The 19,578-nt window shown below is 41.7% G+C and overlaps 1 protein-coding gene across 1 annotated transcript in view; it reads left to right on the forward strand.

Annotated features, from left to right (window-relative positions):
* The window catches only part of TSPAN13 (tetraspanin 13), a 13,431-nt gene extending 1,972 nt beyond the window's left edge, over positions 1-11,459 (forward strand). Inside the window, exons 2-6 of the mRNA XM_004702831.2 lie at positions 913-1,080; positions 1,677-1,757; positions 2,315-2,428; positions 5,302-5,415; positions 10,412-11,459. Of these exons, the coding sequence (XP_004702888.2) occupies positions 913-1,080; positions 1,677-1,757; positions 2,315-2,428; positions 5,302-5,415; positions 10,412-10,486 (552 nt within the window). The 3' untranslated portion in view covers positions 10,487-11,459. The remainder of the gene's footprint in view (positions 1-912; positions 1,081-1,676; positions 1,758-2,314; positions 2,429-5,301; positions 5,416-10,411) is intronic.
* The last annotated feature ends 8,119 nt before the right edge of the window (positions 11,460-19,578 follow it).

Here is a 19,578-nt window from a genome sequence, read left to right on the forward strand (position 1 = left end):
ACACAGTTCCATGTAATCGGTTCCCTCTTTCCTACCCATTCTCCCTTTACCCTCCCTGTTTTGCCACTCACACCACTGGTCCTATAGGGCTCATCCGTCAACAGATAAGGACATTTAAAGTGGTTCCTTTTAGCAATAATTCAGTGAGCAACTTTGGAGTCTTCCCTAGGCTCCTGGTCACGTGAAAGGTTCTGGTGAGAACCGAACGACCAAACTCTGCCGCGGAGTCACTCCCCATTCTAGTGAGCCCACAGGACAGGGTAGAGCTGCCCCTGTCGGTTTCCACGGCCATCACCCTGATGGCAGTATAGTCATCTTTCACCATAGGCACAGCTGATTGGTTCGAGGTGGTTACCTTGTGGTTAGTAGACAAGTCTGTAACCACTGTGCCACCGTGGCTGCTCTCTGGGGACATAGATAAGTGGGAAGATGTGGGTTCATTAGCCCAAACGGCTCAGTCTCCTAGGAGAGCCGAGCTAGATAACAGAATGTGAGTGAATATGCAGGAGTGGAATTCTAGTCAAGGAAGAGAAGTTGTTCGGAGAAGAGTTACTTCTGCCTGTTCAGTGGAGGGCAGGGGAGGCAGGCATTGCAGTACGTGGGTTGCAGTCCAGATAGACTCTGAAGGAGAGAGAAGGGAGGAGACAGTTATATCAGACTGGGATGTTATCAGCATCTGGCAGCTGTAAACATGCTGTTATTTCAGAAGCTTGAGTTGCATATGCTTATGCATATGAAGCCGAATGTTTCATGTAATTTGTTAAAATAATACAACAGACGGAGAGGTTTTGTGTTTATTTGAGTGTTTAGTATTATCTATCATTTGAAAGATACTAAGTGGGCACCTGAAAAATGTTCCTGAAAAAAAAATTAGCACTGTCCCCTCCCACAACTTTCTCTTGTGCTTTGCAGCTTGTGAGTCTGCTGCTCATCGGCATTGCCGCATGGGGCATTGGCTTCGGGCTGATTTCCAGTCTCCGAGTGGTCGGCGTGGTCATCGCAGTGGGCATCTTCCTGTTCCTGATTGCTTTAGTCGGGCTGATTGGAGCCGTGAAGCACCATCAGGTGTTGCTGTTTTTTGTATCCTTGTGATGTAGTATTTACTGCACTGGGCATGAGCTCTTATTTGCTGTTGATTGCCATTTAATTAGCTACTATTAATTTAAAATCATGATTAGGAAATTAAGTGCCAGAGAGCAACTCCTGGAAAGCCTTGTCATGCGTTCAACATAGAAAAGTCTCTGAGAGTCAGGCTATTGTGGGTTTACATCGTTCTTTTTTGTTGTTCATTTGTTTGGCCTTTCAAGATTATAATCTCCAAGTTCAATAGACCAATTTATGCATGCAAATTCAGAATACCAGTGAATTGCTTCAGTGGCCATTGGCACCTTGACTGCAGATTAATAGTTGACTGAAGATTTTATAATGGATTTTGGGTTTAATCTTAAGAAAGCTAACATACACTTATCTGTATGTACTTCCTATTTTACTCATTCTAAATAAAATTTGAGCAGATCTGCTGTTGATAAGTGATTACAATTTGTATTTCTATATATGTCGTATCTACACTGCATTAGCAAAGTAATAAGTAGGTATATTTCTTTGGAAAGTTATCAGTGTCTCTGCTTTATGTAATTTTAAAAGTACTTAGTATATCCTTAACTTTTAATTCTCAGTACATGATAATCCTCTTGCTTGTATTTATTGTTCAACTTTCTGTGTCCTGTGCTTGTTTAACCCTGAACCAAGACCAACAGGTAAGAAAAGACATTTTCCTTCTACTGTATGACACCACATACTATGAACAGAGCAAGGGGAGGCGGAATGATTGGAATCCAGAGTAATTTCCCATTGTTCAGAATGCCATGTTCACTCAAAGCACTGGGTTCCCTTTTTGATCTCTTAAAAGATATGCCCCAGGCTTCTCCCACCATCATACAACACAATGTTTGCTCTGGGAAGGTCTATGGTTCCATTTTAACAAGTAACAGTTTCAAAGTACATAATTTGTGAGAAAATGGAACTTTTATCTTGGAGCAATAGAATTTTATCTTCTCATATTCTTGAGACGTTTGTCTCTGAACCAAGTTCTTCTTTCAAATTGCATTTAACAATGGAGACTTTTCATTCTTGAGACAGAAGCAGTGCCTTCATTTTCATTGAAGGATGAGTAATAAACTTTGAAAAGATTTAGTGGTCTTGTAAAGAATATTTATTTTAGGTCTGCTCAGTTCTTAAAAAATATCATAAGCTCTAACTTTATGTATTTCATGTAGGATGACATTTTAATGTAAATAATACATGCCTTATATAGGGTCAGCTTCTGGAAGTTGGTTGGAATAATACAGCAAGTGCTCGAAATGACATCCAGAGAAATTTAAACTGCTGCGGGTTCCGAAGTTATAACCGAAATGACACCTGTTTGGCTGTAAGTCAAAGTATAAAATAATTATTAAAGATGCATTGTGGATAGGTGGTTAATGATTAACCTGGGAGAAATGGACTTTCTAATGCTGAATTGCATTCTATTTCCATGTACACAATTGAGCGTCAGAGATCTACTCCCAAGAATGCTAGATATTTCAGGATCCTGATGAACACACGTGCTTCTAATTATTGAATTATAGCCCCTGGCTTCTTCCAATTTTACCCTAACTCTTAGAATAATCTGTAAAAGAGAAATAGCTGCACATTAGCCTTAGTGATTCAGAGAAGGTATCTAAATATCTTGGTTTAAACCATATCGAGGTGCTAGGAAGATCATGATTTATACCAAGCTGAGCTTCTTAACCCAGGCTCGAGGATATGCAAGACTCTCTCCCACCCTGTAAAAATGACTTGGTGGGGCACTGACCTCCTCTAACTTCATGAGGAGGGAGATGAGTCACTGCCAGTGTCAGCCCAGAGCTTCTCACCAACCTTCTACCACTTCTGACACCAGCTGTCTCTTTCACGACTCTATTCTCTGATGAATTTGATAACTGTTGAAATTGGTGCAGGATTGGGAATGGCTCGGGATACAGTTCTTCAGCCAGGACATTTTGTTTATAGCCACAGGCAGTCCTCTCCCTGGCCTTTGGGCTCTAGGTCCTCACTGGGTGCCCTGCTGGGCTGGCTTCTGCCCTGCTCCAGCGCATATTCAACGTTCTCTCACGACTGATAAGGTCCCAAAGGCACTCTTCTCTGGCCGTAAGCTTTGGCCCAAAAGTACTCAACTCTTTTAGTCATGGGTTAGAAGGCCTAGCTCTATCAATTGCCCGACACACTCCACTCTGTCAGCAAACCTTCTGCCTGAAGGTGCTCAGCTTTCTAGCTTTGTGGACCAGGACGTCCACTGCGCTCTCTCTCTCTTGCGGGTCTTCTGGTGCTGCTCCTGAAGTTTTGTGTTGTACATGCTGCTGCTGAGTCTCACCATCATGCAGCATGTTTGGTAAGTTACAGCTCTTCCTCCCTCCTGTATCTCTCAGGTTCTGGGTGAGGGACCCTGGATCTAAAGGGCACTCATTGCTCTTCTCTCCTTACAGTAGTGAGGTGTTCCCCCCACCCCCAAAATTGGCTTTCTTTTTTTTAAGCACAGGGGATAGGAAAATGGATTGATTCCCTCTGTAGAGTTTGGTACACCATATTTACATGGCCCCACCTCCACAGGGGTTTCATGTACCTTATTTGCATTCCTAGGGCTGTTCAGTTCCCTTTGTTGGCCACAGACACCATATTTGCCTAACTATACCCAGTCACTGGGAAGGACTCACAGAGTGTTTCCACCCAGTGCCCCTCAGTTAATGTAGGTTCATAGTGACCCTATAGGACAGGGGAGAACTGTTACTTGTGCTTCCGAAGCTGTAAATCTTTATGGGAACAGAGAGCCTCATCTTTCTTCTGTTGAGCAGCTGGGGTACTTGAACTGCTGATCTTGTGACTCATAACCCAACCCATAACCCACCAGGGCTCCGAAAGAATGTGGTTAGGAAGGCTATAGTAAGTATTTCACAGCATACCTGGTCAAACACAACCTCTTATCCTTTCGCTTTGGGAGCTCACCTAGATGTAATATCAGTTACAGGAATCTCTGTCAGGCTCTGACCTCCCAGTTCTCAGCAGGACATGTGAAGGTGACCTCGGGCTTGGCCTGTGGGGAAGTTCTCACAGGTTTAGAGTGTGAGGAAGTGCCTGTGCGTAGCTCTCGAACCTCAGCTGGAAAGTCCCTCAGTCTGAAGCTGCTCTTGTGGCATTTCTCTCTGTGTGTTGATACTGAAAAACCAAACCCACAGTCACCAAGTTGATTTGACTCACAGTGACCCTAGAAGGCCAACTAGAATTGCTGCCAGTAGAGTTTCTAAGACTGCATTTTTGTAGGAGCAGACAGCCTGATGGTGGTCCTGTGGGGTGGCTGATAGTACTTGAACCACCAACCTCGCAGTTTAGTAGCCGATTGTTTAACCCCCTGTGCCACCAGGGCTGTTTTTCTTCTTGGTATAGAGGTCCGTCTTGGTTTTGTCTTGCTATGTAACCAAGTGTAACACCTGTGTAACACAAACTTAGTGGCTTAAAACAACATTTGTTTATTTTCTCATGGTTCCCGTGGATCCTGAGTCCGGTTATGGGGTAGCTAGTGGTTCTCTCTGCTCAGGGCCTCACCAGCTTGAAATCCAGTTGCTGACTGTGGGACTGCAGTGACCTCTGAGACGGAGGACCTCCTTCCACACTCACTGCTTGTGGATAGAACTCAGTTCATGTGCGTGTAGAACCACTGCTCAGCTTCCAGAGACTGCTTTTAGTTCCTAACTGCAGGCCCTCTTAGATCCACCTGGACAAAGCCAGGGTGAAGATCTCTCCCCAGTCTGCTAGCATGAAATCAGGAGAGATTATCCCATCAGTCACGAGACTTACCTACATGCAAGTGAGGAATTATGGAAGTTCTAAAGGGAACACTGGCTAAATATCGGACCATAAACCACAAGGTTGGCAGTTCAAATCCACCCACTGCTGCCTGGCAGAAAGAAGAGGCTATCTATTCCTGTAAGGATTTACTGCTTTGGAAACCCTATCTAGGGTCACGATGAGTCAGAATTGACTTAATGGCCGTGGATTTTGTTTTGTTTCTGTGGGGGTGGAGCGGATCTTGAGGACAGTCTCAGAATGCTGTGTACCACAGGACTCTCAGTGCAGACCAAAGAACTTAGGTCCCAAATTGGAATTACTACCTCCAGACACTATTAAAATTAATAAAATTTCTTTAATTTTTATATGCTTATCATAAATGTACATTGAAGTAGAAATCCTCTTCTTTAATTGATACAGAACTGTGCTGAAAGTGGCCACCCCTGCTCACCGTGTGCTCCAATAATAGAAGAATATGCCGGGGAAGTTTTGCGATTCGTTGGTGGCATTGGGCTCTTCTTCAGTTTTACGGAGGTAGGCGAGAATGACGGACGTTTGCCTGCCTTTGTGATAGGACCCCTGTTTATATAGGACATGATGTCTCACACAGCAGGGCACTGGTGTGTGTCTGGGTAGACTAGAGAAACAAATCCATGGACATAACATACATGTATAGGAAAGAGATTTATATACAAGAGCAATTGAACATTGAGGAAATATCCTAGTCCAGTCCAGACGAAGTCCATTAATTTGATATTAGCCCATATGCCCCATACCAATCTATAAAGTCCCCTTCAGACTCAGGAAACACATGCAATGACACTGAATGTAGAAGCTCGCAGGCCAGTGGGTAGAAAGTCTTTGGATCCAGTGGCATTGGAAACATCTCAACGCGGGCAGGGTCTCTGCATGGCTTCTCCAGCACCCAGGACTTCATCAGGGTGGGTCCATGTGTCTTGTCAGCTGCTATGTCTCCCACGGAGTAGCAGAGAGAGAGAGGTGTCTTTCACCTCCAAGCAGGAAGTACCAGATTTCCTAGATTTCTCAGGAGAAGGCCATGCCCACACAGAAGCCCCATTGGCTATGATCCGATTGACAGACTAGACTCGGGGGACTAGACTTCACGCATGATCCTCTCAAATCGACAATTATATAGCTACCACAGCACTCCAGCAGTGGAATGTATCAATAGATACTTCCATTGAGAATTAACTATTCCAGGGCTGGGAATCTACTTCTAAGTCTAGCATTAACTTTGTAACAATATGAAATGCTTTATCAATTCCCCTTTTTGTAAAATACAAGCATGGATACAATGAGGAAGTTAGACTGGATTATTTTTTAGATCTCTTCTAGTTCTCTGGTAAATGATGGTTTAGTTCATGCGAGTTGGGAACCCAAGTGTTTAAACACTTGGCTGCCAGCCAGAAGGTTGGTGGTTGATGAAAACCACCAGCCACTCTGAGGGAAGAAAGATTAATGTCAGCCCGCTTCTGTGCAGATTGCAATTTTGGAAGCCGTGGGACTAGTCTATTCTAGTCTCTCCGGTAGGGTTGCACTGAGGCACAGTGAGCTCCACAGCATAACGGGTGTTTTGCTAAATTAAACATTTACAATTTAATTTTAGACTAGGTGGGGCATTCATATTACTTACTTGTGTAATACTTCCATATATTAATGAAACATGCACAAATATAGCAGAAAGGTCAGTGTTTCAAACCTACTAGGTGCTCCCTGGAGAAGAATGTGGCAGTCTGCTTTGGTAAAAACGGACAGCTTTGGAAACCCTGCAGCACAGGCGCACTGCGAGTCAGAGTTGAGTTATATTGCACATGCATACATTTTCTTATAAAGATTCCATGGAGTAGCTTAAGGCTTGGGAATATATGCAGGAAGCACAGCACAGGGCTGGGCGTGATGAGGGGCTGTCTCATACACCCCGGCCCCACCCCTTTGGGTTCTCCTTTCTTGTCCTTTTTACATCGTCCTCTGTCTCCATCTTTCCCCTCCCACTCTTCTCCTTCTTCAGCTTTTGCACACTCTCATTCTTTGCACTGCTTCAATATTGCTCTCTCTAATTTAGAATAGATCTTACTTTCCGTCTACTGGTTTTTGTACTGTGTCATTTATTTTATGTTTAGAAAGCCCATTCTCATCCCAGTGTGTGTATATCCACACACACACACATACACATACAAGGCAACTTCAGAAACTTCACGGAATTAAAAAAAGGAATGAGAATTTTCTACAAGGTTTTTGAAGCTCCTTCATATCAACATCTGATGTAATGAATACATACTGTATTCTATAAATAATATTCTATAATATAATAGTATGTATTCTATATTATATACATATGCATAGGCATTATATTTTATTCTAATTCTTTTTTTCTTTTTCCCTGACTTCTCTTCCTACTTTGACATTTTTCATTTTGTATTCTTAGGAAATGCTGACTTACTTTGTGAGTTGGTTGCAGCACACTGATTTGTATTCTAAGGGAATTCTTCCAAAGAGTGCTACGCATCTTTCTGTACTTAACAACCATGTATGCTTCTTTTCTCAGGAAGATCCGTGATTTCTATTTTGACATATTTTATTTTTGTCTTTTCCAGACTTAATATTTCACTACATTCACATTTCTGAGATATGAATTACACTCTGTTGACCTGCTGCACATTGGGCTTAAGCTTCTGGAACCAATAGATAGTTTCTGTTTATGTCTAGTCAGAGTTTTAAAACCTACATCTTTTTTTTTCCCTACTTGTATTTTCCTTCTTATATTCATTATTAGCTCCTCATTTCCCTCCAGCCTCCCCTCCTGTATCCCCAATAATCCTTTATACCAGTTAACTATTTCTATAGATTTGTCTATATCCTGAATTTCATATATTGGAAAACATACCAGAAAAACCAAAACATCAACAACAACAACAAAATATATATACTTATATATATTACCAACAACAATATTAAAATAAGCCAGATGGGAAAAAAAAATCCACAATCAAGAAAAAAAAACAAGAAATACAAAAACCCAGAACAAATTTAAAGTAGATCAAAAAGGAGACCAAATATCAGAGATTACATCTGCCATAATATAGCAAGGTTACTCACAATCCTGGACTGTGGCCAGTCGGGATGCACCAGGAGTTTAATCCATGTAGGGGCCCTGATCATTGATTTTGGGCTCCCATTGCCCTTCATTGCTAGTTGCAAATTGAGAGTTCATAATGTAAGTTCATCATGTAATACCATTTCCTTCTTTGGGTTTAGATTTTATTATTTATCATCCTTCCATCTTCCATGCCCAGACTTAGTTGATGCCTCACTTAGATACTGCTTGTTTGAAGATCACCCTTTAAGACCCAAGATGCTATTCTTTTCTTTTTTTTTTGAGATGCTATTCTGTTTGATAGCTGGGTACCATCCGCTCTCTTCATCACACCTCACTGTAGCACCCATATCCTCAGTAATCTCTTCATGAAAATCTTCTAAGTCTTGAGTCTCTTTGTAATCTTAAAATGTAATTGCTTGTTTTGTTTTACATTTTCAATGTGAGGGAAGAGTTAGACAATGGTTTCCTCTTTTTGTCATTTACAGCTGAATTTAAATAATTCGATATTGGTAATATATCACTGTAGATTATGAGTATTTAATTTACCTAAGCGCTTGATTTCCTTATGACTTATATGTACGTTGACATTCATGTACATGCACACTGTGGAGGGATAACAGTGCACATGAAAAAGTCTGCCTTGAAGCTTCGTATGTTGCAGCGTTTCTGAAGGGAGGTTCAGGACATGACTCTTGAGCAGTTGGTGGGGATCTGAAGGCGGACGGGGATGGCTTACAGAAGTACCTGTGTAGCAGCATGTGTGGAGCTCAGTGTGGTGCCAATCACCAGGACTGAGGCGAGGGGTGAATGTCAGCATGACACCAGCCAGTGACACATTGGATCATCACATCCGGGAATATAGACAAAAGGGATTAGGAATAAGTTCACACTTTAATCTACAGCTCACACACTATTTTAAATATCAGCCACAGGGACCTCTGGTGGCCAGCGGGTCACATATAAGCCTGCTAACCCACAAGGTCATTGATTCAAATGCACCAGGTAATCCACAGGAGAAAGATGAGGCTTTTTGCTCCTGTAAAAATTTATAATCTCAGAAACCCACAGGGGCAGTTCTTGTATATGCCTGTCACACAGTACAGTGTAAGTCTTTGTTAAATGAATCCCCTTTCCTTCCCTGCACATGTATTTCCAAGGATGATTTCTCCTTCCTAAAATTAGGCTGACTTCAAATTAGGCTTACTATTTTTAATTTGACTCTCAAACCACAATTTTTTTCAATGTGCATGTTCACTATAAATATTGTCAGTTATTATTATGGTCAATGGAGAAAGTTATGACTTACTCTAAATTTTCTACAAGTAATTAAATGGCTAGTGGTGGATAAGAAATCAAATGAACAAAATTCAGATTAACACACAACAAATATCTAGAGTAGAAAAATCACATGAAATTAATTTTGTACTATTAGGATTTTGTACCTTTTTCTACAAATTTAGAATTTCTTAAAAGGCACCTTTAAAATAGCAGTAGCAGGAAGAACACGTATCTGAAAACGTAGGCTATGTTGATTAACTTTTCCTCATAAACCCAATATGGAAATGGTACAATAACAACTTGTCTTTATTGTTAAATTATAGAGTTTTACCCCTTTAGAGAGGCATGGAAGTACAACATTTTTAATTGTCTGTGTTGGTAAATTGATTTAGTAACAGTGTCTTTGCTGTCGCATGAATTTTGTGATCACATTTGTTTCTGAATTTTCCAAATATATGATAGTTTAACTATCCAGACCATTCAGTTTTTGTATCAATTTCCTGATGCTACTGTAAAGTTCACAACTTGAAGAACGACAATTATTTTTTACCCTTCTAGAAATCAGAAGTCTGAATGGGCTCCAAGCCTGTGTTTCTTCCAGAGACCCTGAAAGGAACCTGCTTCCCTGGTCTTTCCCAGTGTCCAGAGGCCACTTTCATTCTTCGGTTCATGACCACGTTCTTCATCTCCAACGCCAGCAGCATAGTAGCTTCTTTCTCAGCATCACTGGCTTGCTGTCTCTGACTTCGACCCTCCTTCCTCTTCTTATCCCATCACTGGTGTCACCTGGATTAGTTAACCTGCTTTCTCCCTCACAGCACCCTTAACTTAATTAGATCTGCAGAGTCCCTTTTGCAATGTAACACTTGTAGGTTCTGGAGATTAGAACGTGGGTACTTTATTTTGGGGAGGGCGTGTCACAATTCAGCCTCGCACAGTGTTCATATTAATTTATTTCCTCAGGCCTCTCCTATGGTCTATTCACTGCATTCCAAAAAGCAAAAATAAGCCTCTCTCCTTGAACAAATAGTACAAAGTGCTCCAGATTACCTACCTGATAAATGACACCTTACTGAATAAATGACACGGTTGCTATTTCCTCTACTCATTTCTCCTCTCCTCTTTCCATTTTAGATCTTGGGCGTTTGGCTGACCTACAGATACAGGAACCAGAAAGATCCCCGTGCTAATCCTAGTGCATTCCTTTGATAAGAAAAGGAGAATCAATCATTTTTTGATCTTGTTCAAGTTCAGTAACTGTTAAGTTAATTTGCCTGTTTAATTGAAACCATACCTGAAAACTACATTATTGACAATGGGATTATATTATTTTGGCTCTTAGGTGACTCATTTTTTTCCTTCCTTTTTCTGTTTCCATTGCTGAAAGAAAAAAAAAAAAGGAACTTGTGGTCTCCTCTGACCCTCAGTGGTACCTGTAACCTCCTGAATTCACAGTGTCTGCACTGTCCACTGTGGCCTTTCTTAGCATTTGTACCTGCAGAAAATCTTTGTATAGCACTATTATGTTAATCATATGTTGACTCTAAATACCTATTTCACTGGAATAATTTTCTTTAGCACTGTGCTGTGTAGATAGATCCTGCTGGAAAAAGAATTGAAGTCTATTAAACCCAGAAAGTTTGAAATTCTATTATGTTAGATTCCATAAGGGAAATCCAAATTGCCTGGGGTTTTTTCTGGTCTCCTAGACAAAGTGTGTTGTGGTGAAATTGGTTAGTATGAAAGTGATACTTTAGTTCTGGTATCTTTTATGATTACACTAATGTAGTGTAGAAATAGCTGTGTCTTTTAGAAAAGTGTTGGCTTCAAGTTTGGTCTTTAACAAGTCAGTGCAACAAAGAAAAATCTCATGTGTAACATTTACCTTCAGCCTTCAAAATAGATCATGTTTGTGTATTTCAGAAAGCATATATGACCCTGATTATTCTTTTATAATAATTTGAAGTCCAAATGATTGTATTTTTAAACATGTTACTATTAATATATGGGCCCATGTAGCAAAAAGATATTTGATTCTTAGAAATGGTTAAATATCCTTTTTCATGAAGTTTCTCAGTATTGTAACAATGATTTGTCAAATCTAAGCATATTTGAATGTGACTGTCCACAATTTGAAATAGTGTTGTGTATTAAGTTTAGCCATTAAAGAGTAGAAACCTTTCTTTATGTTTATGACTGTTTGACTTAAAAGAAGATGATGAAAGTTGATGTGCTAGTCTGGGTATTCTAGAGAAACAAATCCATAGCAACTCATGTATAAGAGGGAGTGCGCATAAAGATTAAGTGCGCATCAAAAAACATCCCAACCTGGGCGGATGAGCCCTACAGGACCAGTGGTGTGAGTGGCGAAACAGGGAGGGTAGAGGGAGAGTGGGTAGGAAAGAGGGAACCGATTACAAGGAACTATATGTGACCTCCTCCCTGGGGGACGGACAACCGAAAAGTGGGTAAAGGGAGACACGTCGGACAGGGCAAGATATGACAAAATAACAATTTATAGACTATCGAGGGCTCTTGAGGGAGGGGGGAGGGGGGGCGGAATGAGGACCTAATGCCGGGGGTTTTAAGTGGAGAGAAAATGTTTTGAGAATGATGAGGGCAATGAATGTACAAATGCGGTTTACACGGTTAATGTGTGTATGGATTGTGATAAGAGTTGTATGAGCCCCTAATAAAATGATTACAAAAACAAAAACATCCCAACCCAGTGCTGCCCAAGCCCATGAGTCCAACATTAATCCATTACCCATATGTCTAACACCAGTCCACAAAGTCCTCCTCCATCTCACAAAACAGACACAATGATGCTGACTGCAGGAGGAAAACCAAATCAGTGAAAGTGTAAGTATCTCAGCACTGGCAAGCGTCTCCACATGGCTGCTCCAGCACCCAGGGCCATATTGGATTGGGGTAGGTCTATGCAGCTTCTCCTTGGGGATGTCTTGCAGGAAGTCAGCCTTGCAAGCTGAAGCAGGGAACTGGCTAAGGCAGCTGCACCCTGGTCGGACCATCAGAAAGCAAGGGACCCGAGAACTCGAAAGGCGAGGCTAACCAAGCCATTTTCCCTCTGCCATTCAATTAACCCCATATGTGTTTATCGGCGAGGTTGGCACAATAAACTAACTTAGTTGATAAGTGAATTTGGTAAAATGGATCCCCCCCCCCTTTCTGATTTGAGTTCATATTGGCTTAGAGCTGGGTGTTTTCATTTTAAGGTGTAATAAGTATGGAACTAAACTTCCAGCACCAGTCTATTGCTAGTCACTCATATATCCTTTCACGAAATTAATTTTAAATTTCATTACTGTGCTGAGAAAGGTCCTTTGAAAGGGAAGTTATTTTTATTTATGTGTGGAAAATATGTAAGTTCATTTTTACTATAAAAATTAATTTATCATTTTGAATTTTGTGCAGTACATGATATTATTGGTAATATTCTTGATAGATTTTAGACAAAGCAGGTGAGTGGTTGATATATAAAATTTTGGGACATTTTAGGGGTATATGATTCTTGTGATTTTTGCAATACTAGCTAAGTATTAGCGTAATCTCCCAATTTGTATATTCTTGCGATGTTATTTTGAACTCTGGGCCACCTTAAGAATATTCTCACTTACACTATAAAATGATTACAGGTATCACATGAAGGAAAGAAGATTTCTGAATTTTGTCTTTGACTTAGACATTCTCTATTTTACCTGTTTGTTACTTTTATTTTTTTCCCTAAGGCTGTAATGGACCTATAAACAACATGAGGCTGAACTGCATAGGTCCAATTACACCTAGATTAAGAAACACAATGCTAATCATCTCCACGTGAGCAGTACAGTAAATTGTGTGCAGGAGTAACAAGTGGCCCCTTCGTGCTTCCCTATGAGCCCTTTGAAACTCAGTGACAGCGGGTGGTCTGGCTTGGGAGTGGTTCTCCACTGTCATTCACTAAGTACTCCCCAGAAACAGAGAAGCCAGGACAGGCCAAGAACGGTTGCTTGATATGTATTGTAAATTGAAATCTGCTGCAGTGGTTGCCCACGAATGCAGCTTAAGGCCTGTTGTGAAGAATGAACAGTGAGAGCCCTGGTGGGGCACTGGTTATGCATCTGGCCGCTAGCTGCTAGGTCAGCAGTTTAAAACACCAGCTTCTATTCCCAAAGGGTTATAGTCTCAGGATCCCACCCAGGGACAGTTCTACCCTGCTCTATGGGGTCACCAGGAGTCAGCTGTACCGGCATGTGTGAAAGAAAATCTTACTCTTTGCAAAATATCTATTTCCTCCATAATGAAACTGCTGCTTTTGTGTGGGTGCAGTGTTTAACACACATAAAATACAAAATTTGTATTCATCAATGGGAAGGCTTTTAGCTAACTGCAGGCCTGTTGGTAGTTAAGTTTTGAAGGAGTCAGAAGTTACACACTGATTTTCAGTTGTATGGGGGGAGGTGGAGGCCTTGTAGCTCAAGGGTCAACTTTACATGACAAAGCATGTGCCTTGTCAGCGTGATGCACTTCTCCAATGATTGCATCCATCATACTGTGTTTCGTGTTCTCACGAGAGGCTGGGATGTCTTCATAGGCCACTTTTCCTGATAGAAACGAGCATCTGTGTGGTGGGCTTTATTCTGACGGCTCACAAAACCTCATATGTAGCATGTACCTCCAGCCTTCAACATGGAGCCAGTTTGATTATTCTTTTATAATAAATTGAAGGCCAAAAGACTGCATTATAAATATGTTCACCAGAGAGAAGCATAGCCCTGGCTTGTGTACTCTGTTTCCATGGCCTTACCTAATGAGGTCACCCAAGTTAGCAGAGTCTGGAAAGGGCGGGTCTTTCGGCCTATGGAAATAACTGGAGTGTAAGAGTGGGTAATCACTGATGAGTAGCCACTAAAAACATATTTTCAAGCCCTTGGGCAGCCTTATCAAGCTCACCTGGACTTTCACTTCTCGGGGATATTTGAAGAGGGCAGATTCCCCAGGCCTGCTAGGAGGTCTTTGTGTCTGGGTACAGAGATGCAAACGGCTCCGATTTCACCATGTATCATAATGCCTGCTGCAGAGACTGCACGGGTTCTCCTGAATCCTAAATGGATCGCTTGACTAGCCATGGAGAGCATGCTGATCTGAGGGCTGTAAAGGAGGTTCTGCCCAGAGACGTGTTGAGGGGGAGAGAATATCAGATCAAGGTCTGCCCTTGAATTCCAGCATGGGGCTGTAAGGCAATTCCCATAACCTAGTGCTCATAAGCCTAGCACTTCTTTTAAAATGGAACTAAGCTACTTATTCCAGTTAGAAGGATGTTTTAGAACATTTGGTCAGTCAGTCTAGTTGCTAAGGGTGACATGTTAGCTATCAAATAAAATGTCAATACAAAATGGGAAAAATATGGCAGGCTCTAACTTCCAAAGTCTCGGCTCCTGTGGATGAAATGCATTGCAGATGCTTGGTTACAGAAGCCACAATGCCTTTGGTATGGAAACCAGTTCTGCATGTTCAACCTAAGGTGCTGAACAGATCCTTTCAGAGAAATAAGGGAAAGTGTGGCTTTTAGTTTTTAGTTTCCTTCAGCAAAAAACCCCATAAAAACCCTCAATTCCTCTTAAGATTTGTTTACAGTTTACGTTTATTCTTTTGAAAATACACTGAATAAACTGGAAAGTACCCTGTAGCTGGTACTAAATAAAGTTAACATTTCCTTTGTACATCATGTGTCACAGGATAAAAGAGAGTCCAGGTATTGTGATTGTGGAAAATATAATCACTCACATGTCTATTGTATTCTTTTATTAGAGATGGCCATAAAGTGAAAGGTCAACTCTTCCTGTTTTCTGGGTAATTGAGGGGATTTGTGTGAAGTTGGTTTGTGCTTGGTGTTTGGGAACTAGTATACCTGGATTCAAATGTAATTAGACTGTGTGGTGTTGGTAAAGGTTTTCTCAATAACTCTGAGGGAAATAACACTTCCCTTCAGTCTGTACCTCAATTCTACCAGTAGGAGAAAAAAGAGGAGGGAGGGAGGGAGATGGAACAGACAACAGAATTCTTAGTGCTGGACTTCTCGAATGTCAGATAAGAACAGGACAATTGTAGCTACTGAAATACATCTCCTGGGACAATAAGAAACAGACCCCCAAAAATAAAATTTCACGACCATGTATTCTTCTTGTCTTTTCTAATCTACTCTCTTGAGAAAAACCAGCTTTGGAATTCATCATCAGATGGATTAAAGAATTAAAATACATCAAATAACTGACCTCACTTAAAGAGTGCAACTACTTTTTCTGCTTTTAAGATCTTGCTTAATATAGACAGTTATGGTTACAATGTGCTGAGTGACTTTTAATAAGAGTAGCCACCACCAGCTCACTAGGGTTTCTGGGACAGTGACTGTTTAATGGCTGCAGGTTGCCAGATATTCTCCTGCCAAGCCAACTGTTGGGTTTGAACTGCTGACCCTTAGGCTAGGTGATCCACTGCTTAACTCACTGTGCCACCTGGGCTCCCCTTAATACATTTGGCTAAATTTATTTGGACTTTGATGTCTGGCTCCTGTTGAAGGAAAGTTCTACTCTTGCCTTAGAGTTTTTCTGTTCCTCTAAGTAGAGAGGTCTGAGGGGCCGGCCCCAATCCCAACTACATGGACAGCTGCCCCTCCCCCCAGAAGAATTCACTTCAGAGGGCAGCACTGAAGCTACAGCGCAGGGAGAGGGACATGTCTGATCAGAGCACACATGCGCAAATGAAGGGGAAGGAAGAGAGAGTGGAGCACATCTTGGCCCACCAAGCCTTGAGGACGATATCCCTGCTCAGCACAGCCAATGCACAGAGAGGACCATATGGCCGGCACCACTATGAGACACGACATCCCTCACTGACTCCATAGCCCTACAGGGGACAGCACTGGAGAATGTGGGAATTGCACCCGATCTGACCCCACCACACCAAGGATGTGCAGCAGAACAGCAAGGAGAGCAGAGCAATGAAGTCCAAAGGGAGTACCAAAAATAGACTCTGGGGCCAGGGCGTGGCACCCCATCAGACTCAACTGGAAAACACTCCTAAAGGTCAACATACTTTGAACTATTTACAGGCTTTTCTTTTTTTTTTTTTTTTTTTGTCATTGGTTTTTTTTGTTGTTGCTTTGTTTTGCTCTGTCTTTTTTGTGTGCATATTATTATCTCTACAGGTCTATCTAGGTAAGATAGGCTGGATAAACAATCTGGAGGAGAAATCAGTGGGACACATGGTTTGGTGGGGGTACAAGGAAGAGGGGGAGTTGGGGGAAAGGAAGTGGTATTAACGAACCAGGGACAAGGGAACAAGTGATCCAAAATCAGTGGCAAGGAGGATGAAAGAAGCCTAGTAGGGTGTGATCAAGGGCTATGTAACGGAGAGGAATTACTGAAACCCAAATAAAGGCTGCACATGATCGTGGGATAAGAGGAAAGTAAAAGTAAATAGAGGAAAGAACTAGGAGGCAAAGGGCATTTATAGAGGTCTAAATACAGGCATGTACATATGTTACTATATATATGATGATGGGGAAATAGATCTATGTGCATATATTGATAGGTTTAGTATTAAAGTAGCAGATGGACATTGGGCCTCCACTCAAGTAATCCCTCAATGCAAGAATACTTTGTTCTATTAACCTGGCATTGAATGATACTAATCTTCCCAACACAATCGCTGAAGACAAATGGGTACATAAGCAAATGTAGTGAAGAAAGCTGATGGTACTCTGCTATCAAAAGACACAGCATCCGGTCTTAAAGGCTTGAAGGTAAACAAGCAGCCATTTAGCTTAGAAGCAGCAAAACCCACATGGAAGAAGTACACCAGCCTGTATGGCCACAAGGTATCAAAAGGATCAGGTATCAGGCATCAAAGAACAAAAAATTCATATTGTGAATAAGGGGGAGTGAGGAGTGGGGACCCAAAGCCCATCTGTAGGCAACTGGACACCCCTTTACAGAAGGGTCTAGGGTAGGAGACAAGCCAGTCGGTGCAGTGTAGCAACGGTGATACATACAACTTTCCTCTAGTTTGTAAATGCTTCCCTCCCACTATCATGGTCCCAATTCTACCTTACAAATCTGGCTAGACCAGAGGATGTACACTGGTACAGATAGGAACTGGAAACAGGGAATCCAGAGTGAATGATCCCTTCAGGACCAGTGGTGAGAGTGGTGATACCGGGAGGGTGGGGAGGAAAGGGGGAACTGATGACAAGGATCTACATATAACGTCCTCCTGGGGAACGGACAACAGGAAAAGTGGGTGAAGGAAGATGTCAAACAGTGTAAGACATGACAAAATAATTTATAAATTATCAAGGATTCATGTGGGAAGGGGAAAGAATGAGGAGCTGATACCAAGGGCTCAAGTGGAAAACAAATGGAGAATGATGATGTAATAAATATACAAATGTGCTTGACACAATGGATGGATGTATGGATTGTGATAAGAGTTTTATGAGCCCCCAATAAAATGATTTTTTTTAAAAAAGCCAAGGAATGTTTTTACTTCAATTTATTTAAACAATGCAAGCTTGTGAGAGGACAATAAAGAGATTTTGTTCAACAGGCATTGTTAATATTCGGAAATTGTACTGGTAGCTTTTGTTTTCCAATCTGCATAGTTCCATGTTTGTATGCATCTGTGATATAGCATGGATTGGTTTTCAGGGACACTTTCTCCAAAATCACTACCATTATGTTGACAACATGTTGTACTTTTTGTTCTTATGCTCTATGACTATTATATCTGGAGGCTACTGATTTTTTAAAAATTACACATTTCAATGTTGTCATTGTTTTCTTCACAGAGGATTGTTGAGTGCCGTCCTTTGGGTAAAGTAGGAGCTGGGTCCGTCGGTTCACACCGGTGATGCTTGTTCTGTGTTGTTTAACAGTTCTGCGGGGAAACACCTTTCCCTTGCCACTTGGACATTCGATTTCCCCCAAAATTTATTTAGATTTCAAAAGTCTAGGTGGTGTTAAAATAACATTGTGTCATTGAATATGTTTTAACGGCTTGGCATTTTTTTCTCACATCAAACCTATTAAAAATAATTAGTATTTTGTTGTATTTATGTAGAGGTTATTCTAAATATATGCACATCGAGAGGAAGCCTCGTTTTTCTGCTCCTAAGCCTTCACCATGTTCTAAGTGCAGTATCTTGCCTTTTTTAGCAGTTACAGGTTATCTACTTCAGAAAAGGGAGTGGATTTCCTGACGATAATCCTGCTGTGGATTTGTCACTCAGTTAAAAATAGCATCTATGAATGCATACCTCGTCGCCCGTCAGTCCGTCCGTCCGCAGTGAGAGCTAGACGAGCATTGAAGACAAACCGCGCACCCGGCAATAAGTCCTAATGTCAGGGCGTACGCTCGGAAAGGGTCTAACCAAAGAAAGCGAAGACAAGCAAATGAGGAGCAACACTCCAGCCGACAAATGGATGCGACAGCCCTTCAGGGGCCGAGGACGTCACTGGGGCTGTGATTGAGTCCCATGGATCTGTGAGATGCCATACACGGGGCAGATGAACACACAGGCCATTGTTTTGTTAGGCATGATAGGTCATTAAAAGTAGCTGAAGGCACTTTAATGCTTTCTAGGCCACAGCCTTGCGAACTTTTCTGAATCTAGTGCCCTCTGAGGTCTGCTCATCACCATGGCGACATGACTTTCAGCCAGTCACATATTGACGAGGACGATGGAGCATTGAGGCCCTCCCTGTCTTCCGTTCGAATGGAGTTGATTCCTTGTTGGCAGCACAGAGCTTTGAGAGGCCGCACCTATTCTAAGGTAGGTCCTCAGTGGTGTGGGTGCAGATGTTACTGGGCTGACGCTCCCACTACTGGTTGGTCAGTCCACTGAAGTAGGCTACCAGCCAGAGGCTCTACCTGAGAGCAATAAGTGCTTGGTTGGGCAAAATCTAAGGAAAATTACATTCCTAGTTAGAGTGAGATGGAGTGTCTGGCTAGAGTGGAGAAGGGTTGTCTCCAAGGAGGTACTTGGTATTCTCCACATGCCTTTCTCAGGCTTTTATCTAAAGCATTTTGTTTGGCTCATGTCTGTCTCATGCCACACCCCCACCTCCCAGTTTTAAAGCTGGTCTACCTGCAGTGGAACATTGAGAAATTGTAGTGCGTTGAGATTGTAATTTTCCCTGCCTTCCTAGAGCATCCTGCATGTGTCCAACATTCATATTTGATGAAGAGAAAATAGAAAGATAACCTTTCTGTGAGAGACCAAGCTGGAACAAAAGAAAATG

The sequence above is a fragment of the Echinops telfairi genome, unplaced genomic scaffold, assembly GCF_000313985.2.
Source record: "Echinops telfairi isolate 266 unplaced genomic scaffold, ASM31398v2 ScPeMD7_23;HRSCAF=83, whole genome shotgun sequence".
NCBI classification, from domain to species: domain Eukaryota; kingdom Metazoa; phylum Chordata; class Mammalia; order Afrosoricida; family Tenrecidae; genus Echinops; species Echinops telfairi.